At 35.6% G+C, this 27,339-nt stretch overlaps 1 protein-coding gene across 3 annotated transcripts in view; it reads right to left on the minus strand.

Moving 5' to 3' along the window:
• Positions 1-27,339, minus strand: part of AVEN (apoptosis and caspase activation inhibitor) — a 94,753-nt gene that overhangs the window by 2,920 nt on the left and 64,494 nt on the right. For all 3 annotated transcript variants that reach the window (XM_056346519.1, XM_056346521.1, XM_056346520.1), the window contains exons 3-4: positions 1,627-1,697; positions 989-1,084 (exon numbers count right to left, since the gene is read on the minus strand). In XM_056346519.1, the coding sequence (XP_056202494.1) occupies positions 989-1,084; positions 1,627-1,697 (167 nt within the window). The remainder of the gene's footprint in view (positions 1-988; positions 1,085-1,626; positions 1,698-27,339) is intronic.

Below are 27,339 nucleotides of genomic sequence, written 5' to 3' on the forward strand. Positions count from 1 at the left end.
GAGCAAGAAATGACAATTCATTATATAATCATGAAACACAGATTCTGTTTTTACCAGGAAGCCCTGGCATTAATAACACTGCAGTGTATCTGATGGCCGCATCACTGGTCAGAATGGAAAGGCAAAGATTAAATGTCTTAACACACGCTTTATAACCCTGATAAAAATTAAAGATTGTGACTAGAACTCTTAAAAAGAAAATTGTATTTGAAAGTAACATTTATGTGCAGATTTCCTTAGACACCACATCTGCAGACGTATTTGAGCTCCCTTAAGAAAGAGCACATTTCTGTCTGTCACAGAAGCACTTCACGCATCTCCAAACAGAAGTAAAATTTTTTCTGAAGGGTCATTTTTTTTTCCTTGCTTGAGCAGATGGATTTTTTGATAAGAATTTTGGTTTTATATTTATCTCATTCATTCTTTTGCCCTTACATGAATATTTTATTTTTCACAGTCTGAAGAAACATTTTTTCCTATTATTGTTGCTTTTTTTTTCCACCAGAGCATGACATTTTCTTCACCTGTTTGACTGACAGTTCTACTTGTTCTAACACAGATTAAGTTTGATTCATGGAATAAGCACGCATGTTGATAATAGCTATGTAGAAGAGCAAATCACAATTAAAATAATTCACAGAAAATAATGTGAAAGCACTTTCAAAAATTTGGTGCAAGCTTTTAACAGCTGCTAACAAGAGAAGCAAGTACAAAACGAGTGCAAGCATTCCATGTCAAACATTCCGATACCTGCTTCAAATCTACTGTGCTGCACATCAAAGCATTTTGTTTTAAGTCAATAAAGCATAAGAAGTCTGATAGAGGGGTATCCTGCATTACACGCCATTTGACATGCCAGGCTCAAGAAATGTATTTACTTATAAAATACATTTTACTTACGTTTGAAGACCAAGTTTACAGCAATCATTCTGGCATAATTGTTTCACTTACGATATATGCATTTTCTTGTGAAAACTCTCAGCATTACCTGCACCAGTTCAGCAGCTACATTCAGCCTCAGATGTAGAGGCAATTCCTGAAGGGCCTGGGCCAGAGACTGGCAGTCAACAGAAAACACAGATAGCTGAAATATAATTCAACACACAGTACACTTGTATTAAAAAAAAAAAAAAAATGTAAACTATTAATGACTTTAGTCTATTACAGTCCCCTGTTCCACACATTCAAGGAACATAAAGAACAATCTAACACAATACAGGAATTCACAGTTTTAATTTACAAACCTACAAAGCAGTTTAGTAAAAGGACTATAACAAAACTAGCCAAACTATTTTCTCTTGAATACTTGAATGCAGCTGAAAAAGAAAGGCTGACTTGATAAGTCAGTAAAGCAAAGTGACAGTCCCATATTTGGCCTTCAATGGATGGATTTCCTTGTTCTTTTCTTCCAAAGTTCCTTAAAAACCTAGCCTGCTGCTTTGATTAGTCTAACTGGGGGGAGGGGGGAGGAAAAAGCCTCCAGCACCAGGGACAAATTAATAAAAATATACAGAATAAAGAGTGTTATTATTGTCTTAAACAATTTGTTGCTGAAAGCACAACTGCCAAGGCATTCTGTGCCAGGCAATAATCCACACAAGCTCATTCAAATGGTAATTCTGTTACCTGCTCATGGCATATGCTTTCTCTATCCCATTCTTTCTCATCAGCAAGTCGGAACTGTGAAAAGGAATCTCCTACAGAAAAGAAAGAAAAAAAAATACATTTTTAGAAAAATAACAAGCTCTCTCCAAAGTTCCCAACCCTACAGAGTAAATTCAATCAATAAACATCACATCTTCGACAAATTTGCATTTTATTTTAATCCTGCTTGCATTCACAACATCAAATTTTTAAAGACAAAGTTCTATAGAAAGATTTTTTTAATCTCAAGACACAACAAAATCAAAACCGAATAAGGAGGTGCTAGGTGCCATATCAACAAGCAAGATTTTCGTTGAAAAGTCTGATTTGGACAACATACTAGGAATATGTACAGTATTCACTGAGTGCATTTTTTTAATGAACAGCTTTGAAAGTGCTGTTGAGAGACCTTCTTTTATCAACACGTGAGTCTCTCTTAACATGGATTATAAATGTCTTAAAAATCAGTTTGTACAGGCCAAGTAAAGATGACTTCTTGTCTGGTAGCTAAATCCTCCAAACCGTCTCTTTTGAACTAGTCCCTACTTTAGTATGCCATCAAAAAAAGGCACTGAACCCCAGACTTTAATTCATATGCATAAGGGCCTGAATTTAAAAAAAAAAAACCAACCTTAAATAGGGCTAATTAAGCTATATACGTAACCTTAGATATAGGATCTTCTAACCCTCTACCACACTCCTCCAAGACAGTAGGAGCTTCCTCTTATTACAGGGGGCTTGGGTTATTATTTTGGTTTAGATGCAATATTTCTATTGCAGTGCCATGCTGCATTCTGAAAAGACAGTCCTATAAATTTATTCACTGCAAAAAACCCACAAGAATTCCAGGAACTCAGAAAAATCTATAAGGTCTGTGACAGAGGAGACGTGAAAGATTAGGGCTGCAAGACGATGGCCAAAGGTCTATAGTAACGGAAAGCAAAGATGCTGCTAATGCAGAGCGTGGGACCTTCTTAGACCATGCAGTGTGACAACAAATAGCTGTTTCAGGAGCTCTATTGGAAAAAACCCAAACCTGTTGAATTATTGAGTGAAGGAGATGAAATTTGATCCTGAGAATTGCAGATAACCTTTAAGTCACTAGTATTTAGTCCAGCACTTAGTTGAGAAGCAGCGGCTTATTCTTTCCCAACCTCTAATAGCGAATGAATGCGCTACAGGAAGTTTTCAATGGCATTACAAACAACGGAGCATCTAATTTGCATTTGGCTCTCAATATCCTAACTGCCATTCATACCTCTGACAATTCCCAAACCAAGACCTTAATCCTGTATACAAAATCCAAACATATAATGTACTGACCCCAAAACTGGCTTCTTTTCTGCTATCTGCCTGTCCCAAACCATAGGGGAGTTCAGCCTTTCAGCAATTTTACTCAATAGTGCAACCATCAGCCAGCTTCTGTTTTGCAAACAGAATGAATAGACAACAAAATGGCATAGTAATTGGCATATTTCTTTGCCAAACAATAAAAAAAAAGGGAAACCTAACCATCTCCCAGATGGAATGTAAAATTTATTGCCTGTGGCTTTTTTTTTCCCTCCTAAAAAAAAAAAAGTATCTAAATTGTATTTCTAATTCGTTACATTTCAAGTATGCTCACATGTGTACTCATTAGTGTATACTCATAGACCAATCACGCTGTGTACCCGGCATGTCCTTCATCATCATCTTGAAAACCATGCCAGCAAGAAAGTCACCTTCTCAGCTGAGTATTTACATAGATATTTATGACCATTGCCATGTCCAGCTTGATTCTGCATCTCCCTGTTTTCATTGGGTTTATCCAACATCATTCAGCATTACCGGGCTGACACACAACCCTGCCTGATCAGCTCGGCTCCGGTTTACATTCAGTACCTCCAGATATTACTGTTTTAAAAACCAATGTGACACCGGTACAGGCGCAAATAATTAAAATTAAGCATTGAAATTAACATTTAGATATCTAAGACGACGGTTAATTTTACACATGTTTAGTTCATATAATTCACAAACACCAGGTTCCATGACAGCTACGTGTGCTCAGCAGTATGGAAAAATAAGATCCTGTCTTTATGTAACTACGTGCAGATACTAATACTTAACTTGAGCACTCACAGTTGACTCACTGCTGACAAAGGTGCCTTCCTCTCCATTGATTAAACTAAGTGATTAGTCGAATGCTTTCAGTATCTGGGAATGGCCAGATGTAAAGCAGCTAAACAAACCTACTTCATCAGAAAAATCCACTGGGATAAGGACTGGTTTATGATTCTCCACACTCACAAAGCTGGTAATAATAAATTCTCAGTTTGATATTGTGTTGCTGAATTAAAGGGTATGACTTAAACTCTAGTTTAACTAGGCTCTTTAAATAAGTTAACAAAGCATGCCTTTCAAATGGAAAAGCAATAACTACAATTCACAGTAGCACATTTAATGCAAATTAGGTTAATGAGAATGTTGGTCTAACCAATTATCTTTTCACAAATTCCTTTACCCTGAAAATAACTTCCTTTTATGCCATGAATACTAATCAAATGTCTTGCAATGACTCTGAGTTCCTTCCAACACAAAAAAACCCCACCACTTTTCTTCATGTGAATAGTTTTTATGTTACTTACAAATATGACTTGGCCTTCCAATACAGAGTAGCTAAAAATAATGCATTCAAGTAAACCTCATACACTGTCTTTGGTAATGTTCATAATAAGCCTCTAGTATTTTTTATTGTCTAAATTTTATTATGAAAGAATAGCAGATCTAAACCACTGTGCTTTCCTACCATTTTAATATATTTTAAAGCTAAATCAATTGATTTAAATAGAACACGTTTCATAGTCTCTTTAGCCCAATTATCTCTTCATACAAATATTCACTGAATAACAGAATCAAACAAATCCTACTTGTAGTCTGTAATAAATATTTTCCAATCTGTGAAATTATGAGTCTAAAAATTGAAAAAATGGAAGAAAACCAGTTTTCAGTAGAGAAACTGACACATCAGTGGAATGATTTTGCTCATTTTAACGAATTCATTCAAAACAAAAGACACAAAACATTATTGAAGACAGAAGAAAAATATTCTATAGTATTAGAGAGTTTCAGAGTGGAGGGAGGGAGCAAACTAAGTAACAGGATCCTTCTAAGACTGCCATGACTGTAAAGAAGCACTGCAAAGGCAAATATAAGACTCTAAACCCATTTTTTTAAAATCAGAATTTACCTTCTAAACAAGCACCAATGATTTTGAGAACCCTATTTGGGGTTTTCCAACCTGGGTTCATCTCCCATTTGGTTTTTTTTGGGAAGTCAAGCCTCTGTCTACAAGTCTGCTTAGTGAGCTAAATAACATGCGATAAATTTATGATGGCAGTATGCAGCTGAACCACATAAACCACAACAGAAAACTACAACTTAGCTACATTTGGGAAATTAACAATGAGACTTAAAGTATCTGGAAAAGCAGCCTCTATCTACTACACTAGTCAAAGTTTTTCCTTAGTTACCAAATTGAGAATATTTTCTCCAAAGAAAACCCATCTTCAGATTAGATTTTAGGCAATTTTACAAGTTTAACTTGTAAGAGATCCCTTTCTCTCTCTATTGATCCCTGGTTCATCACTATGAATGATATAACATTAAAACAAGCTACTGTCCTGTTCCACCAGTCTTCTTCATCGGTTGCAATAATGCAGGAGGGAACAGATGGTAACTTTAAGGTGAAAAAAGGAACCAGATCCTCCAATCTAACAATCTGAATTGCAGACTTTAGGCATAAATGATGCTTGAAATCTTTTCCAGCATCAACGGTTCATATAAGACTGATCAACTCTCTTGAGGAGTCAGGGGGAAGATAAGCAACATATCATTTCCCTTTTAATAGTGCAAGACTTAATGTAGAAGGTCCCAGAGAAGGCAGAAATCTATAGGTCAAATAAAAGGTGGGCAACTACCAAGTCACGAATTTTGAGCTAACTTACACTTAGAAACACGAACAGAAAACTAAAGCTTACCAGTCTTTTGGGATAAACTAGGTGTGAGTGAATCTTTCTCAAACTGGAAGAAATAGTATGAGGAACAACTCCCATCCATCCCTGCCACAGTGTGCTCTAACCAGAAGATTTTGAAAATGGTATGGAAAGAGCAAGAACCACATGCCGAGTGCTTTGGAACATCACTGGAATTAAAAGGTGTCTCTTCTCGTTACACAGTTTTTCCACATACTGCTATATATATATATTTATATAGATATATGAAATAGAGATATATTTTAGATATAGATAGATAGATATTTTATATTATATATATGATATAGAAATATAGCTAATTTTTAATATATTACATATATTAATTGCCTATCTATAATCAATGCTCATTTTATATAAAAATCTCTTTGGATAAAAACTACTGAAGATTTCTTTTTATAGGACAGCTAATAGTTTTCTTTTTTTCCCCCTACAAAAGGAGAATAACATATAGACAAATCCATAATAAATATTCTTCCAACACTACGAAACGTATATTCTGCAAAGGTGTTATATGAATAATTTTATAGATACCATAGACAGTTAATCATCCAGATACAATAATTTTCCCACAATGAGGTAGCATATAATACCGAGAAACAGACTTCTGGAAGACACAGAGCTTCCAGATTCTTCATGGTAGTTTTAAAACCATCACTAATTTCTATTTCTGCTTTTTTAATTTCTCTGCTTTGGTAGAGTACACACTGTAACTAATATCTTTCACTATGGCTAAGGCTGCAATGTGCTAGTAATGCAATTTGCCAGGAGCATAGATGGAGCAATAGCAATTTTCAGTATGTGAGAATATAATACAACAGGTAAAGACCCTGTAAGAACTTGACATCTATTAGTCTCCTTCAGATACTGTTAAGACCAGCAATATTGGAAGTCACTGCCAAGCCTACCTGTTATCCAGAACACGACAGGTATTTCCAAACAACATGCCTTCACCACAAATACTTCAGCACAACCTACATTTTTCCCTGGTTCTGTGGCTCACCAGTAGGTTGCACAGCTGTGTATTACAGACTCCAGAAGGCTTATGCAACAGCTTAGTGTAAAAATTCTAACTACCGGCAGAACACATATCTCAAAGAAAATATTTTAAATATCATTCTTCTACTGTTACCAGTAGAAGTTCTTGAGCTCTGTGCAAACATATTGACATCAAGGATATTTGTAGCCAGCACTACAAACTATAACGCATATTTATAACCAGGTTAAAAAAGAACAACGTACTAAATTAATTCCCTGGCACAACTACACAGTACTACTAGTCACAATTTAAAAAATAATATGTGAATTTGATCAAACAGCAGGATCATCTGACCAAGGCTAAATGATGTCCTCAGAATTTAAAATGTGTCACATACAAAGGAATAAGAAGGAAGTATCTTCAGAAACAAGTGCTGCTTCTGGAACAAAGAGTGTCTGCTCAGGAAGAACAAAACTAATTTAATACACAGAGGAACTGCAGCCTACTGAAATCAAGGTCAGATGCCAGTTTTTCAAATGAGGAGCAGGGTTAAGCCAACAAATGCGAAAGAACACAATGGTTAAAAAAAGTAATTCGCTTTTACTATTTAAAGTAGAGGTTAACAAAAGTCAAAACAGGAAAACAGAACAAATGAAATTATATTCAAAGAGTTAAGAAAAAAAGCCAGTAGTACACATGCTTCTGCATGAACACCAGGTGACTAAGAAATAAGAAGAAATTGGAATGCCTTCAAGCCTTCAAAGCTTCAAAAAGCTAAATGACAACATGGGAATACTGGGAGCAGTGAAAGGAAGACTAAGGAGAACAGTGCAATAGCAGCTCCATGTGTTTGATGGACAAATTAGTAGAAACTACAAGAAATTTAATGGATATGTGGATAAACATAATATTTGAGGGAAGAGCCAACACGGCATTCAAAAAGGAAAATTCTGCTGCTCAGTCTAAGACAATTTCCTCAAAGTAGTAAAAATCATGCACATAAGCAGGATCTAGTTCATATAATTTAGATGTGTTTCCAAAAGCTTTCACTGACGTCCCACTCCCTTTCCCACCCAAGACTTCAAAGCAGTAAAAAGAGGAGGCTTGTATGAATAAATAATTTCCTGCAAGTAGGAAGAAAAATATTAAACTGTCAATTTTCACATTACATAGAAACCGCCAGTACAGTTCTCTGGGGTCATACCTGTTTAACCTCTTAACTCAGAAGAGAAAAAAAGGGGAGAAAAATTAAGTAGCAAAGTCTGCTGATGATACTACCCTTCTCATGGTAGTGCGGGTCAGGGCAGGGTGTGGAGAATGACGTAAATACTTCACAAGATTGAGAAAGTAGATTTTTAAATGGGAGATTAAACACAATACCAGTAATGCAAAATGCTGCAATTCTAACTTCACACACAAAGTTCACAGCTGACCAACATCATTTGGAATAACAATCTCAGTGCTCTGCAGTGCTCAAAGAAACAAACCCTCTGAATTATTAAAAATGCAAAAAGTGAAAACCAGAATATCATTACACACCTATCATGTATCACGTATCTTGAATACTGTGCAGTGTCTTGGTTTTCCCAATAAATGTAATAGCATTAGAAAAGGCATGGAACCATTCCTGTATGAGAAACAATTTAGTAACTTAAGCCAAGGATGGGAACCAAGAGAACATAAGAAGAGATCTAAAAACCATGAAACGCAAAAATAGGGCAGACAGGGACTCACCACTCATTGTCTCTTCTCACAGAAGACCTACAGGCATCAAATGAAGCCAGCAGGGAATGCACTCAAAACAAACAAAAAGTGGCAAATCTTTGTAAGTTGAAGCTAGGTCAGGGACTCCATGCCATCAGATAACACAGATGTCACAGGTTTCCACAGATACAAGGAGGGATAGAAGGTAACTATTTTTAAATAAAAAGATTTCACATCTGCCTTAGGAAGTCCCTGGGACATAAATTGTTGCAGGTTAAGAAAGCAGTCTCCAGATGGACCTTGGGTCTAATTCATAGATTCTTACTATCATTCAGGTTGGAAAAGACCTTTAAGATCATCAAGTCCAACTGTTAACCCAGGACTGCCAAGTCCACCTCTAAATTATATCCCCAAGCAGTGCATCGACATGTATAATTCAACAGAATCAACCTTAAATTAAGGCAAATGCTTGGGGTTTTTTACCTGTAGAGCTCTGCCTTTCCCTTAATTAACTATCTTTCTGCAGAAAAAAGAGAAAGGAAAAGTAGCTGATCCACAAATTTATTTTTAATCTGTAGTTAAGAGTTCTTTCAAGGCAACATACATTTTACATCTACAGGGTGTATAAAGAGGCAGCAGACAACACTACCATACGGGAACTTGTATAAACAGCATCAAGCAGACTCCCTCCGCTTTCTAATTAATTTTTCCACATTTTATTAAATGTCTCACTATTTTTCCATATGTAGTTTTTATTAAATGTTTAATTATTATGTCTTAAAATGCAGCAAAAATGCAAAACATTTTAAAAATGTATTGAACAAAGAAGCATATTTAACATTTCACCCAAATACAGTAGCCTGACATGGTTATTTGTATCTATCCCACATTTCCATTATTCACTTTTTTACTGAATAAACAATAGAATGATATTTAAGTGTGAAGTTACCGAATTCCCCATAGGTTAAGCTCAAACCTTTCATTAAGTTTAAGCTAGTCACCTTAAATATTTACTTTTTTCCTGATGCTTTATGACATTTTCCAGTGTCATTTTTTTCAGGTCACTAATTTATAACATACTTAGTGATTTTTAAATGTCACTGCAACCACCTTGCTAGATTAGACAAAGTATAAAAATCCATAGAGCATACTGGGGTTTGAGCCATAAAGAGAAGGCTGGGGGGGAAAAAAAAGGCAAAATCAACATAATTCAATCCATAAATACTCAAAACCAAATACTTTTTTTTTTTTTTTTTTTTTGGTAGCACCAGTATGACATAGCAGGACATGAAATTTGTGATTCTTCCTAAGGACAGCAGAAGATTACTCTCCTTTGGGTGAAAGTGGGAGGACTCATGTATTTTCAGAAGCCTGGATGCAACAGAGGAAAAAGTAGCTTAACAGTAGGCTTTGGTCCCTGCAGACCAACAGGCTAAGGAACCCAGTGACCTGGCCCTCCGTGAACTCCATTTTCTCCAAAACTATGTAAGCAGTTAATATCAGGATAGCACGTGTCCACAGCAGAAAACACAGCTGAAATTCAGCACTGGAAGAAATTAAGAAGAAATGGCAAGGTTCCCACCCGCAAAGGAAGACTGGAAGATTTGCATAACGCCAAACTGCAGGACTCAAAAGAGTGATCTGTTTGTATGTGCTGGCACAAGGCACTCCTGTCAGATTGTAGCTTGTAAGTGAGGAAGGAAGAGACAGAATGAAAAGAAGAGAATCCAAAACAAGAGGAATGAGGTTCAAGCAGAACGGAAGCCAGTCATCCAAAAAGATCCCCGATTTGCCTTGCCTATTGACAGGATCCGCTGGGCAACAGCCACAGTGAATGGGCATCAGAGGATGAGGGAGAGGGGAGAAGGAAGCATCCCTGTGGACTGCATTAAGCAAAAAAACTGCCTTGAGACCTCGGGGCAGATGGTACCTCTAAGTTTACACAGCTACTTTGAAGAAGAAATGGAAGCTTTGATGGACAGTTTAGTTTTAAACAGAAAAGAGACAAATATCTCTGAGGTTAAAGCTGAAACGGCACCCTTCATTCATACCTTAGACAGTACAGCTTGTGAGTAATTCAACATCCGACACTTCTGAGCTCTGATTTTGTGAGAAGTTTAAAAAATATTCCATAACGGATGACAGAACTTCTGCACTTTATTCAGGAATTTTTCCTTTTTTCCAAATTACACAAAGACCAACTTCTACAATGTTTCCAAATCCAAATATAACGAACATCCTACTGTAAGAAACTAAATGAGATTTCAAACTTTGCCAAATGCTAGCTAGATTACTCGTTAGAAAGCTCAGATTCAGAGCTCAGTTCCTGGTCTAAACTTGGCAGAGTGCTCTACCAGTAAAGTACTGCTTTTTTGTAGATGGCTCTTTCTCAATTTTGTTAGGAACCTGAATGTTCTTCCCAATTAAAGTTTAAGTAAAACATACGTATTTCAAAAATGCAATAAAACTTCCACTGTCATTTAGATACTTCATGTCATGCTAGCGGCAAGAAAGAACATCAGAAATGGTATGTTAGTAGATTTAGGTAAGTCACAGAACAGCACGGACTGGCCTGTGCTCTTTTCCTTGTCCTATTTAAGCAAAGTTGCTCCTAATTATTCTTCATCGGGATTATTTTTCATTCTACCTCCTGTGTAAACAGTGCATGCAAATATATGGCTGTATTGTATCTAAGGAATTGTGTGACATTCTCGCCTCTGAGATCAGGTTTATTCTTGCACCATTCCAAGAAAACTTTTTATCTAACTGGCATGCTTAACCAAGCAGTTGCACTACATGAATTTTTACTAGGATAACCACTGTTTGCTGTAAGCCAGCCAACCAGGGAGTCAGAATATTTTGTCTGAAAACTTCAAAATTCATAAAATATCTTACTTGTGCTTGAACAGCAAGAGTATACAAAATAAGCCTCCTTCATTCCAATTGCACCTCCACCCAAAAGATCTCCACTTAAAAAAAACCCATAAAGACAGTAATATTAGAGCAAACAAATGAACAAACTTAAGAAATAGTTTAAGCAGCTTGCTATTTTTAATCCAATAACAGCCACTAACTTAACACAATTAGAGAAGAAGCTCTACTATCTGTAGTTCTTACATGCCACACAAACACTAGAAAACTTCCCTTTTTCACTCCCCCTTCCCCCCAATTTTTATAGGAGACAAGTAATGAAAGTTTACAATAGTTTTGACAGTTGACTATTCAAGCTTCCATTTTAAGCATTTAAAGCCAGTCTTAATTTTTTATGATGACACACACATTATTTGACAGCCCTTGCATTATTAGAATTTCATAACCCAAAAAAACTATTCTAAATTTTTCTTATTGCAAGTTTCATTCCTTACTCTATATTTGATAGAACACTTGTAGCAAAGAATACAATTATATAATCAGTAAATATTATTTATGCTACTGTGCTGGATAATTTTAGTATCGTCACATCCAAATTAGTACCATTCTTCCCTAAAGCAGAATTCACTATTCATGCAAATGGTGCTGTGTTAATGGGACTATCTTTCAAAAGTATTCACAAACAACACTTAATGGTGCAGACCTAAAAATACTCAAGTGGTTTGATATAGTAAGTACGAGGCTTGGTTTTCTTGCATTTAAGAAGGTTTCTGGAAGATACAACAAGTCATAGTATGGACACAAGCTTGAAGAATTTTTTTTGTTTAATTGAATGAAATAGGAAAAGAGAAGTAGCTTCAGAAAGCAAGACAGGAGGATTTTCTTCTGATATGTTAATGACAAGGATTACAACTAGCAAAGAGTAAGTCTAATAAAACTCCAGTTCTATAAGCATGCAAAAGCTTGATAAGCATATCTTTGCATATGCAAGTTACTCATAACTCTCCAAAGACAGTAGTGTAATGGCTTATCAGAGAGTTCTGAACATCAACTTAAAATTAGCAGTTGATTGGTAAGTATTTGCTTTAGATCAAAAACACAAGAAAGCAGCATACTGGATTTGTCTTACCAGAGGTTTAGAAAGCCACTACATTCTTGGTCCAATTTACATTTGTAAGAAATATAATCCATGAGCTAGAAGCTCATCTTTATTTTTCAGGAAATTAAAATATTGTGATCTGCAGTGGAGTTTTCCCATTGCTACAGATGAACCGGCCAATGCAAAGTTTCAAAACTTGTATTAACAGAAATCAAGAGTTCTTCTGTGAAGTCAAAAGAAGAAAAATAATTACTTACTATCTACAATTCTTTGGATCATATTAAAAAGCAAGTCGTAACCACATGCAAGCTTCTCATCTTTTGTATCAGGTAACTTGAGGGCTTTTCTAGTACATTTATCATAAGTTAGTAAAGCTTGGGTTAGCTTAAGTGAAAACACCAGTATCCCCTGTGCTGACCCCTGTGCTTGCTCCTTTGTGCTGAACACACTTCAGCATTCCACGTTCTATAGCTTACAATACCTTTAGCAACACATCCTGCAGCCTTCTTACGCAAGTTCTCCTTGTATGCTAAGAACTACGGCTCTCCCACAAACTAAAAAATGTGAAGAGATGATACAGAATGCAGAGTTATAGTTTTCTGGATGACAAACACCATCTGGGCTACGTATTTACTGTTGATACACAGGGTTTTGCAGGTCTGAACAAAGCAAAAGTATTGATTTTTATTTAATTATCTTCTGTACTCCAACAGCACAGAACTGAAATGTGCACTCTAGTGCTCAGTTTTAAATATTTATTTGGAGAACTTATTTTCCATCACAGTACTGGCACACCAGTAAATAGCACCATAGCAATATCAAAATCCAGGTCTTAAGATATTTGTCACCAAAACTGGGAATAAGAAAACTCCTTAACACCAATGTAGCATTAAAAAGCAGGCGTTCCCTTATTGCAGTGCTGGATGCACAGTGTCACTCATGCATGCCATATGTTTTCTTCAAACAAAATTATATAGTCCACACTTACGATTACACATTAAATTTCCCAGGAAAAAATCATACATATTCATTCAAGAGGCAGTATTATGTTAATCAAGCACTGTGCACACTCCTTACAGGTACCTCTGAGTCTTCTAAGGGGTCTCAAACGATAGCCAACCAGTCACTGAACCAAGTTTGTTTCATTACTTAGGTCTATACAACAGTCTCCTCAGCGATCTTAAGGTTTAAATGACTCCTATATAAGCAGGGTGGGGGTTAGCAATCTCTCGATAGTGACTACACTGAAACAAACAATATAGTTGCAAAGCTAAAACAGAATACATAAGAAAAACAGCTGCAATGCTAAAACAGACTAAACTACATGGTAAAATATTGAAGACGGTGACATATCTGGTAATAAGTATAAGGCTAAAATGAAAAATCATCTGTATCATAGCTATTGACTAGACAGTTACTTTCTCTTGTCTACTTGTACATTTTTCTATGATTAGTTCTATACAGTCCAAAAAAAAAAAAAAATGTAGCTCGCACAACTTTGCCCTGCAAGGACATTACTTCATGATGCATTTTAATGGTGTGCTAAAGCTTTGCCCACCTATTCATGCATCCATCACCCTGCTTTTCTAGCCCTGTTTATTAGGTTTCTTTTAGCTTTTCACCTTGTTTAAATAAATTCTTCCACATTTATGACCAGGATTATGGTACTTTAAGTCTCTCTAGCCTACCTGGATTGTAGTAAGGTAGGTGCTGATCAATGAATTCTTTACTTTAGCAGGACATGACCTGTGAATCATGTAGAAAGTACAAAGTACTCTCCCTGCTCTGCCTTTTCAAATTGCATTGCTTTGTGGTAAACATTTCACTGTGCAGAGAAATAAGCAAGGCAACTATCAAACATTATTCTCATTGCTTGCTTTCATTCTGAATGCGGCGAGAAAACAACAGTATTTCAAACCTAAAAGTTATGACTTTTTTCCCTTCTACACAGAAATCTCAAAATGTTTCTCTTTATCTTAGAAAAAGACTAGTACTGAACATGTATTTTTACTATCAAGTAGAAATATTGTTATTTTATTTTATAATCTTAAGGAAATGCTTTCAGTCAGCCTTGCCTTATTGGGCATATTAATTTTGATTCTCGTTTAGCATGTCAGCGGAGAAGTCCCTGTGTAATATATAACAAGTCAGTACAGAACTTGAATACGGTTTAGCATTTAAGATATGAAGGCACAGTACTCCGTGAAAAACTTCAATTTTTCAGAACATGAATTCTTCATTGGAAAAAGTAATTTGGGCAGAATTTTCCTGAGCAGCTTAAATTGTCTGATTCTTAATCTAATCAAAATTTATTTTAAAAAGCAGTATCAGGGACACAGATTTGTAGCAAGTGTTTGGATTATCATGACTTTCTTCTACAAAATAATCAGCTGACTCACTTTCCTTCAGCAATCACATCAGGAAAGGTTTCACAACACATCTTTCCCACTGAATCAACACAAACCTACAATAACACAGAATCAAAGCTCATTCAGTAATCCAAAAACAAGAATTAGCAGACAATGAAAATTTGCTTAGAACAAATAAAAGATGCTTGAGTTAACAGTTATAAATCTTAACCATATATATGTAAAAAGCAAAAAATAACAGTCTTCATAGCATAAGAAAAAAAAGCTTTCACCAAGATGTTGCTCTCGCGCATTTCCCCACAGATGAAAAATGAATGACCTTTTTTCTCTAAACAAATTTGGTTTTTTTTCATACTTTTTCTGGTTTTGGTCAGCACTTTTTTTTTTTTTTAATTAACATTTGTAAAAGTACCTTTCTTCATTTTGGTTTTAAGCATCAGAGACTAGACAAGGATCAGAGTCTACGAAGAGTTTTAGGATGACAAGGTGGTCACTCATGATTCCACTGACAGTCTAATATACAACCTCAGAGATATCATCTCTATTTCTGGGCCAGAGAATTTTTTCCACAGGCTCCAGTTAGCACATCTGAAGGTCAACCCAAAAATGGAAGCAACCTTCTCAACTGGGAAGGAATGTACTGGGAGAGGATGCAAGGGAAAAAAACCTCTTTCCACGGTTACCAAGAAAACAATACATGGTACTACAGTGCCAGTTCTCAGACTTGGAAAATACAGCCCATTTCCAGACTGAAACCCTTCTTTGTAAAGCACTGTAAGATCTCCACACAATGCCAAGATCTAACACCGGTATTTGTTGCCAGTCTACTGCCACCAAAAGAGCATCTTCCTGCTGAAGCCTGATACTTCAGTAATAATTTCAAAATCACTTTAAAAATAAAGATTACGGCTACCACAGAAGTAAAAAGGAGATAAAATGCTCAGATGAATGACAGTCAGGTTAATGAACTACCCAAATTCTAACAAATCAGGCAACTGAGCTCAACTTTAAAAACATCTCTGCTTTACTACAATCCACAGCTCTCTATGGAAGCCAGTTGTACTAGTGTTTCTCACATCACGCAGCTTGCTTTTTTTAAGTACAAATACACAATGCAGGCATTCTACTAACAGTTCCTAATTTTTCCAAAACTGAGCCTGAACAGCAAAGCTAGGCTTTTAACTCTTTCAGAAGTGAATTAAGAGATTGATCATATCCTCAAACGAATGACAAAACAGAAATTCTTCCAGAGCATTACATACCCATTGAGTACCTTTCAGTTTCAAGGGACAGGCTTCAAAGTATTCGTAGATTCAACACAACCAGTAATACCATGCAGAGGTTTACAGGCTAAGCAGTCCCCTGACGTGTATTTTGCTTCCACAATACTTTTTTTAGCATGTATTTTCAAAGTCACAAAAGTGATAGCGAAATAAGTACTTCCCATACAAACTCTTCTACAGATACTTTAGTTTGAGAATACAAAACAGCGCACACAGGAAAACTTCTCAGGAGCGAGTACTTCATCACACTCACTAGAAAATACTTGGAATACAGCATAAGTTCAATTCATTAACAAAAATTGACAAAACAAAGGTTAGAATGACATGTCAATCAAAGTGTATATATATACATAAAAAATAAGATTTAAGCTTAAGAAAACAAAAATGAAATTTCAAGGTCGTGTTTCAATTCAACTAAGTATGTTAGTAGCCATTTTGAATTCCTCTACTCAGAGAACACTGTATCAGTGGTTTTCAATCATAGGTCCTATGGACTACCACTCAGGATACCTATAAAAAGTGACCAAAGGAACATGAGACTGTGATATTTCCACCACAAGGATTGCAGATCCAACTGGGGAAAAAAAAAAAAAAAAAAAACCCAAAAAAAAACCAACCAAAAAAACCCCACAAAACCAAAAAAAACCCCACTAATGGTCTGCAAGAAAAAAAGTAAAGTTTATTCAGGTCAGTTTAACTACTGCAATAATTCCATTTTATATTACACATGGGGGCATCTACGGATCTCTGAAAGTCAAATTAAAAACATAATTTAACTGTCAAAGCTCACTTGCACTTTATTCATATAGTTTTGAGAAAAGAACTGCTCTAACCTGCCAGCTGCAGTCTCCTTACCTACATCAAATCCATAATGAGTCACTGCAGAAGCGAAACATACTGCAAGACCAGTTTTGACAGATGACTCAGAACTAGAAATTAGAAACCATTGGAGGGAAAAACAAAACCAAGGAGAATTCGGGAAGATCACCTATTTCTAGTCAAATACACATTTCAAACTAAAACTTATCTATCTCTATACCCTCAAAGGTCATGGTAGGGAACTCATCACAGGACCCCTGGATTAATGTCAGGAGGAAATAAGGTAGAATCAGTTGTTAGTGATCAAAAAATAGATAGCTGTGCTTTTAGAAATGGTTTTTTATTACATTGTACAGTAGGACAACATCTAAGATCAGTAATTTATCAGTACCTCACCTAAACCCAAGGTAAATAAATGCAAACATTAACACCAAAAAGCCATGCATCTCTGGTTCTACAAAAATGAAGACACAACAGCAGAAAATGATTGATGTTTAAGTATACTTACGAAAAACACTGCAGCCTAAATTGAATTTATTAAGTTCAGAAGAATAAAAAACAGTTTGGCAGTTGATAATCTTAGAAACAAGCTCCTTCTATGATTGTCAAAATGCACACACCAGGAAATTTTGGAAAATGCCACCTACAGAATTCATGAGCAATCTTTCTGTTTATCATGTCTGCATTTCACGATGAGACTTTCCAAGCAGGGTAATAAGAAGAATGCAGAAGTCATCCAGACTTACCCTCACTATTGGTTGAACCTGCAAATGGGAAAGTAGCAGCCAAATCCATCAGCCTGAGCTGAAGACCTCAGGGTCTTTGGGCTGAGCAGAAGGAATCCTCAGGAGCTACTGGAGGCGGTGGCTGCTTATAATGGCCCTTATCAAAAAAATGTCTTTGTAATCATCACAGAATGTATGGAAAAAATCTAATGCTATAGCCCAATAATTCCATTAACACCAATTTCTTTCCATAGGTGAGTTCACTGTGGTTGAGAAAAACTCTTTTGCTCATGGCTATAAGGAAAGTATCTTTCATGAAAAGGTGTAGAAGTGAACATGGCTTCCAGATGAATGAGATGTCATTAGAGAGGAGCCAGATTCATCACTCATATCACTTGGTATAATGAGAAATGTAATAACCTCTGTACAGTGCTGCTGTAAGAGAACATGAAAATGTCTAGAGACTGCCAACCAGAGAGTACTGTAGATACATGCTAGATGCAGACAAACTGTGGAAAAGGTTCACTGACAACAAGGAGAAAACATTATCAAATACATTGGATTATGCTAAGTACAGAGAGAAATGCGACACTGATTACACTATCATTGAAATCTTTTCATTTGAAAACATGTCTTGTATGATTCCTTTCTATAATTACAGAAGATGAGTTTAAAAGGTATAATAAAATCTTTCTAATTAACATATTGTTGGGTATAGTAAATTACTTCCTCCAGTTTTTGTCATCAGGTGTGTCCTGCGAGTCAAGCATACAGATTGTACATGTTTCAGATAATCTGGAAAGACAAAACTGTTGGGCCTACTTTGAGTTATAAAGTAATTCTAGGTTACTTGACAGTAACAGCTCAAGGTAAAAAAGCATGTGTAAGCTGATTCAATCATAAAAACCATGACCCCATACTGAGCTTATCTTCTGAAACTCCACGAAGTTTTTGCTCTCTCAAAAAAACCCTCTATGCAGTTTCTCTACAATGCACTTATCTGGACTGTAGATTCATGTCGCTGCTTCCATGTCTATAAATAAATAACGAAAAAAGCTACTGCACAAGGTGCTACATGTCTTTAAGATGTCACATGACCTAAAAGGTGACCAAGTTCATACTGGAAATTGCAAACTTGATTTCACAGTGCAGCCCAGCATCCATTAAACGTGCATTTACTCATGCTTCTGTGAGCCCAGAACTGTGGCCATATATTTTACAGGGCAGACACAGTAAAAAGGTCTACTGTCTACTTTTTCAGGGGTACCTTTCATAAGAATCTACTCAAAAGAAAAAAAGAAGCCGTCTTCTTTAGCTACATACCATTTGCAGGCTTCCTCTGATACATTTTATATTCATCTACCAGACCGATGGCTGCATTTGGTAGTCCTTGAATTTGTTCAATGAAAACGTCTTTCATGAGCCAGACATCTTCATATACGAACAACCGCCCAGCCTGGCAGCCTACTACTGAAAGGTCAAAGCAGCACCCTGTACATGTGCTTAGTACAAGAATATAATATATTCCAAGTGGGGCTCTCTGAAGCTTTATACTGGATGCATGTATACTTATGATGTAGGAATTTTTGCTATTGCTTTTAATCTGGTAAATAAATGGAAATAAAAAAGTGATCAATGTGAATACAACACAGCAGCTGAAATCATTCAACACCCTCAACTGCCTTCACCTCCTTTCTTCTTTGGAAGCAGGAAGTAATAAAGCCTCCTCCTCTGAGATAAGAAGGTACAAATCCCACACCTCCAGTGATGATAAGAGATTACTGTCTCTTTGAATAGTTTTTCAATGAGACACTTTCCTGAGGGTAGAAAAAGGACAGCTGGAAACAGAGAGCATGTGCATTTCATGGACTGTTTACCTCTTTGATCTACATTGGTGCCCTCTACAAGAAAAATTAATAGAGGCACTTTTCTTATGACTAAAGGATTATGAAGAACAGATACGGTCAAGATCAAACATGCAGTCAGAAAGTGTACTTACTTACTAAACAGTGTCAATTGATCTGCTGTCATCTTCACGGGTTTCTCTGTAGGTTTTGAACACTGACGGAACCCAGTTCCAAAAATCTGATAATGAATATCCATGTAGTAAAAGTTCATCAGATAATTTTATACTGATAAATTTTAAATTTGCTTATCTAGACAGATACTGATAAATTTATGCAAGAGCAAGAAATACCGCAGTTTTATAAAATTTCCTACAAATTTTATGTTTAAGACTTTAATAAAAGTAGCCAATATTCTATTCCATCAGCAGCCCAAATAAGACTGCTAAATGTACAGATGTGATAGCTACCCAGAAAGAGAAAGAGCAATGGGTTACGTAAAAATTCTCAAAGCATTTTTCATTCAATTAGTCAGTGCTTGTAATATTTGTGGCTTCTTCTTTACTGAAAAAACAATAGTAGAGACTCTGTTTTACTGAAAAAAAATATTTCTGGTTGTTAAATAGATCCTAGTGGAATCAAAGTTTTAACAGCATCTATTTTTATTTCTGAAGCACATGGCACCTAAGTATTGGTAATTTTTTATCTAAAATCTAGACATAACATAGAGAACGTGTACCTGGTAAAATGGCGGTTTTGATCTCAGGGTACTATGTCCTCAGAGAGGAACATGAAAAATGAATGAGGGATCAGAGAATTTAGTTCATATGTTGTTGTCACTGAAGTGACAGCCAAAGAGAAGTTAATTTTCAGAATAGAAATCTGAACTTCACAGTATGAGAACATGACAAAAAACGTTATTGTGACACTTGATTTCTTCTCACTGTGGGCCAGCAGTTCTTAACTCCTAAGGCCAGACCCTCTAAGCAGCTCTAAAGGTTTTTTTGTGTATGGAGAACATCATAGGTTATTTTCAAAAATCTTGTAAGAAAGACCTAGAATATCATAAGACAAAACGCAAATACAATTTTTTTAAAGCCTGACAAAAAAAAAATGGCTGTATACTGCATTCTCATTTTAAAACCCCTTATACCCAAATCTACCATCAATAAGTACACATTACACTACTTGGCAATATGTTTCTTCTTTGCATTTTTCTGCTGTAACCTACAACACTCCTCAGAAAATAGCATTAAAAAAAAAGTGTCCTTTTGTAAATAGTCTGATGAAAGATTACATTAACTAGTCTTAATGAAAAACCCAAAGATCCTGAAACAGAAGCTGTTGTGCTCTGATATTTACAAAACAGAAGCTGTTGTGATCTGATGTTTACTCTCAGAAGAAGTACGTACTTTCCCTTGCAAGTTTTCAGAGAAAAGGAAAGTAACGGTCGTAATATAGTACACGTATGAAAAAATTACAGGGTTTAAGCTTTAGCTTTAAAGGAACCTTAGATAAGAAGTTCCTTTAAAACAAGATTCAGTTATAACCGTAGACCTATGAAGTACTGACAAAGCAAAAATATTTTCTGTAGCCAGAACTTAAGGACGGGAGCAAAACTGTCAAATATGGGCCAGAATTTGTCATTCCTCCCCTCTGTTCTCAGCTGCATATTTTGCAATACTTGGCTCAAGTTAATATAAAAATGACAACTTATTAGTAAAAGGTTTTTGCATTTTTTTGAAACACCCACTTAGCTGCAGAAACACAATGGAAGTTTAAAAAAGGTTAAAATACAAACAAAACCAGATGGGCAAACATATGTGAAAAGAAACACAAAAGAAAAGCTGGAATTAAAAGAGTAACACTCCAAATTAACACACTAGTTAAAAGTGAAAACTGACTGTTTCAGAAATTGCAATTAAGGAACAGTATAAAACAATTTCCAAATCTTAATTTTAAATTAGTGAGATGTTTCTGCAAGACAGGTGAATTTAGAAGTGCACAAGTATGCACGAGGTTCTACTTCCACTGAAAGTGTGTTCCATCAGTCCAGAAATTTCATTTCCACAACTAAACAAATCCCCAGTAAGTGTACTCTGACCAACCTGCACACCTCAGCTCCATTATCTTTAGATAACACTCTTAGGCAGATATACTGGAAATAACATTTGGTTTAGCAAAATATAAAGGAAGAAATCTGACAACACAAAATATTTAGGCAATTTTTTACTTCAAGCTACGAGCAAAAAATCAGACTTCATTCTAGGAAGTACAAAGTCATACCTATGATCCTACTTCTCCATTCTAAAAAAAATACCAGGTAACTTCCCATATCACAAATATTTACTGTGTGAAGTTTGTGGCAGAGGGCTTTTTATGCTAATCAATGCTGTCACTCTTAACAACTTAAGTATATAAATTACAGTGTTCAGCAGAGCAGTGGCTAACATACAGGTAGTACTTGTAAGCACTGGGCTTCTGGCACAGAACCTATCACTCGGTCATGTCAGGAAGATGACTGCCCTACTCACCCCTTCTTCCACCCACACCCTAGCTATATAATCATATACCTTCTCCCTTCCCCTGGCTGTGGGGGCTCTTCCACTCACACCTGCTCTTGCTCGGATCCTAGCTGTGTAGCTGCACAACCTCTCTCGTGCTGAATCCTTACTGAGCTGACTCACCTTGCTAAACCATCATAAAAGCAATGCTTTTTTGTTTGTCAATTAAACTTTTGTCATTTTAGCAAGCAGACTGCAAGAGGCATCAGAGCTGGCACAACAGAAAAAATGGATCCATGCTGTCAGGAGCAGCGGAGAGAAATGATAAACAAGGGTAAAGCAGGACTCTTGCTCCATTCAAGATCAGAGCATTACATGTGTCCCTACAATTATGTGTCTAAAATTGAAGAAATAAAACTGCAACAAGCTCAATTACTTAGAAATGAATGTCTGAAAATAACATTAATGGTTAATATTAAGAAAACCATTCACTTTGAAACTGAGCATATTATTCAGAATGAAAATATTTTTCCAAGTAGGTACAATGTTTACAAAGTTGAAGATGTAATATAAAAGTACAAGTAAGAAATGGGTTTGCACATATTCTGCACGTGATGAAGTCAGCAGAACTATTGGCAATCACTCCTCTCTTACTAAACACTTTCTCCTCAGCCTTAGAGAAGAGCATTCATTTGTGAATCCTCAGTGAGAGATATAAATATTTCAGAACATATCATTCTGACAAAATTGGGGCAGAGTAGCCATGAACTGGAATTTGTGTCATTAAATAAAACTCCTTGATATATGTTCAGGGATGAAAGGGAGGAAGAAGGAAACAAAACACACTGCAAGGAGAGCACAGTAACTGTTACAGAAAGTTTTACCAAGAATAGCTACTGAGCTTAAAGAAAATGCACCATTTTCATCAGCAAAGCATTATACAAACCATATTTTACTACAAACTATAAATATTGGTATTTTTTTCTTCTATAATCAGAACAAAAATATCAGATAGGTCACATTAGTTTTAAAGATATTAAAGGCAATTAAATGAAAAATCCAGCCCAGTAATTTTAACAAAAACAACTTACCAGATTTTAGTTACAGAAAAGTTAAACAATGCAAAGTCTTCAGATGACACATTTGGTTTGTTTAAAGGACACTCAAGCATTTTATAGCATGAAAACGTAGCATGTCTTTACTAACAGAACTCTCAGGAAATGTCGCCCTGGGTAGAGCCATTTAATTTCTTTGCAAACTAGGATTGTATATAGTCACAATATTCAAAAAGATATATGTACATATCTGTGGTATCAGTTTGCTACTGGAAAGATTTATCCCACAGAAAGATAACAACAATAACAAAATCTCTATCTTGGTCTCACTAATGCTAATTTTCAACTTAAAGGATAAAAAAAAAAAAAACCAAAAAACTTTAATCTGTGCAAAATTTGCTTTGCACCAAATTGCTATCCTGGAAAATTTTGGATAAATGCACATAAAACTTTTGATTTCAGCACATACAGAACTTTTATGTAAATGGAGTTAATGTCTGGAATGCTATCTAACTTGTTTTGCTTGTTAATCCTCCATTCTGCAAAAACTGTTTTCCTTTTTCAATTAAACTTGTTTCTCAACAGCTTTCTGCCCCGACAATGAACTTCAGAAGCTCCGTGGCTCAACCAAAACAATGAATTATTAAAAAACCAATTCTCTCATACTTTTTCTAAATTAACCTAAAACACCCTCACTTTATTATTATCATTATCGTATTAAAAATGAACATTGCTGCAGTATTCCTTATCTTTTCATTTCAAAACACAGTAAATATCATCATATCAAAATGGGGAGAACCTGCACAGAAAGTTAGCAACATCACTAATACACAGTTTAGAATTAAAATGAAAGAGAAAACAACCACCTAAACCCACCATTTATTAAGAAGCTTGAAAATTTATGATAGCAAGTAAATAATTTCAAATATCCTCCATCAATCAGTCTGTATTCTTGCAATTACTTTATGATGCCTCATACATTTCTGTGATGCCAAACTGTTTAATTTTTGTTTCATTTTATTTATAAGAATTTTCCAGCATAAAATACACCAATGAACTACCAATCAGTCACCCTGAAATTAAATAAAATTATACAAGCAGATGTCCTATTATAGTCAGGAGAGTCTTTTAAAGAGAATCTTTTTTAAAAAGACAGCTTGAGATGTCAACTAAGGTGAAAGTCCACTCTTAGAAAAATAATAGATTTTAGCAGATTGTCTACATGTGGAAGAGGCAAGCAGCTTTGGTTTAAAAATGAGGCAGCTGTAGAAAGTAAACATATCTCTGCATAAGACACAACTAGGTAACTAACAAAAGTCACATAACTATAAGTAAGTTTCATATAAAACCAAAACAAAGGACAAACTTCTTGAGATATGTAGACAAATACAGTAAAACTGTTGAAATTAGTACATCCTGAAACATAAAAGCAAGTAGATCAGATTTGGGAACAGCTGGCCTACACCAATTTTCCTCACAAAATAAGTTTTATCCGTTAAGCTAAGCACACTGGAAATAAAAGCTTGATAACTTTCAAAACAACTTTACTAGGTTTTCTTCAGAAGTCTACAGTGAAGGGCTCTCTGTGAGTAGGGGAGTATTTCTAAAGGGTAAATAAAATCTGTATTAACCAAATGATCATGTGTGGTATGAACCAAACCACAGTAAGGTGGGATGACTGTGAGAGTCACTTAAAAACTGTGTTTCTTTACTCAGAGTAAAATACCAGCATAGATGCATCCAGAGCATGCAAATAAGACAGCTCAGACATCTTTTTCTATACATATCTGCAGTAAGATAGTGCGATCATATGAATCCTGTCCATAGAATCAAAAAGCAGGTTTATCCTGTAAATTGAAACGACAATAAGTAAAACTCATCACTAAACATTTGTTTCATTTAGTTTACTGTTAGTATTTTTTATTTCTCACTCCTCTGATTTAAGCCTCAGATTAAAATAAAGAATCAATTAGATTCAGTGTTATTTAAAATAAAAATTCAGATGAAGCAGTCAACTGACAAAAAACTTGACAACAAAGCAATAATGACACTTAGACTGAACACGGGGTCAACATATTTCATTTGGTCACATGGCTTCTGGAGTGCAAGCTGGTTCATACCTGAACCACTTGGAGCCTGTCCATGGGCAACTACATGCACAGAAGTAAACATCTCCAACACTGGCTTTTCTTCTTGTTTTACTGAGATGCCTACAGTTTACATGTTTCCTACTTTGCATAAATAATGAAGTAGACTGCACTTCTATTTCACAAGAAGCACTGCTCATGAAGGTACAAGACAGACTAATGAAAGTACTAACCATTATTTTTGAGTCCTTTACAGAGAAAGTATTTTCATTTTCAAAGCTTATGGGTCAAATTTAAGATTTAAACTGACATCCAACAATAAGATGAAAGCTTAGATAGTTTGAGAAATAAGGTGAATCATTTTTGTATCAAGAAAAAAAACATGGCATTTCATACAATTTAATGAAAACCAGTCTTTCTAGTCCATTAAATTACAGCAGCCTTTTAATAATTGAACATTTTTCTAAATAGCATGAAGCTGAACGACTAAAAAGAGGTCTTTCATTTTAGTAAGAAATTAATCTATTTTGTTTTAATGAGGGTTAACCATGCTGGTTCTTATTTCAGTGCCAAGGAGCCTCATGGGAGAAAGCAATTATTAAACAGCTCTAAGTATCTGTGTGTAGGCTGGCACAGATACTTGTTCTAAAAGAAAAGCACATTCTAACAACACTTTACCCCGAAGTTTTCCACTTCCATAGTACAAATACTCCACACCTGGAAAATCAAAGGCCTTATAAAATATTACATTCTTTAGTAGGTAAATTAAATTGCATAATATCAGCTATGGTGCTGCAGAAGTTACAAGCCTATGCACGGATAAAACTATAACTGGAAGTACCGTAAAATGCTTTTGCTGTCACACAGTAGTCTTGCCCTAATACTTACGAAGCCTATTAAAAGGCCTACCAACTCTCAAAATTCCAGAAGCTCTATAAAATACTTGCTAAGAACAGCAGAGTTTCTGTACCTGTGGCAGGACTCTCCCTTAAAATTAACTTTTACCCTGAATTTTACCCTGAATGTAATTCTTCTCAAAATACACGTGATGTGCATATACATATACAATTTAAAGACAGTTATATGGATTTGTATCCTTTTTCTAGCTTGTTCCATGTCTAAAGGTCCTGTTGCCTCATTGACCATAGTCAGAAAATCTGAGACATTATTTCATTAATTAAACAGGTGTTCACTGACTGACATCCAAAACAAAACCTCTGGAGAGATTTAGTATCTCTATTCAACTGCAGTAGCAAGGGAATCAGTCATAACTGGCAACACAGCACTGGATTAATTTTGAGTTCTAATCCATACAAAACAAAGGTTGGAGGTGAGTAATCATCTCTGAAGTCAAATTCATCAAAAAAATGCAAAACAAGGATTTAAAGCTTGTTTCCTCCAGTGAGGGTTAGATATCACAAACATTCCTGTTTGATCACTAAAAAAAAAAAAAAAAAGTGAAAAATGTGCGGTCCATTTCTAAATAAACCTGTTAATTCAGCTTTTTAGATTTCGCTCTCTTTTAAACTCCTAGATAGCACATCTCACTTTTGCTACAGTAACATGGATTTCTTCTGCAGTTCCCTTACCACTATAATTGCATTCTCAAACACCAATTGTCAACACTGTGCTCACCCTGGAATAGCTTTCTTCATTTTCAACCACGGAAATAATTTTGTGTTTTCCTCTGCACTGATGTAGGTGCTAGCCTGGCCTCCCAAAGAAATGAAGTATGTGTGTGTCTATTTGTCAATACATAACAACTGGACACAAAGTCTAATATCAACTTAATTTGAAAGGCAGATAGCAGTCTATGCTCCTCTCCAATATAAGTCTACTTAAAAAACCCCAAACACCCACTGTCTAAGAGTCAATGCATCAGTGTATCTATAAATATACTTTTTAAAAAAAACCCTACAAAATCTAAGTAGGAGAAAAGGATTAAAATTCTATGCCTTACAAAAAACCAAACCAAAACAAAGCAAGCCTTTGGGGTTTTTACTATATAGTGGCAAACATGATCATTTCTGCATTTGAACCGAAGAGCCCTCAGCCTTGCTATTTCTTGCACGGCTAATCAGAAATCAAGCTCAACAGAACTCTATCAAAAACGAGGTCAGCAATTAGTGAAAGTAACTAAGTGCTTCTGTTTTTGTAAATGATATAATGACTGACTTGGAAGGACAGTTAACAAGCGAATTATAACTGAACATGACAAGAACATTGCTCTATATTGAAAACAAATCAGGATCATGATACTTACATTTTCATTTGCACTATTGTGCTAGCCTTATTAGATACCAGCATTCTGTATCTTTATACTAG

This window comes from Falco biarmicus, chromosome 7 (genome assembly GCF_023638135.1).
Source record: "Falco biarmicus isolate bFalBia1 chromosome 7, bFalBia1.pri, whole genome shotgun sequence".
Lineage (NCBI taxonomy): Eukaryota > Metazoa > Chordata > Aves > Falconiformes > Falconidae > Falco > Falco biarmicus.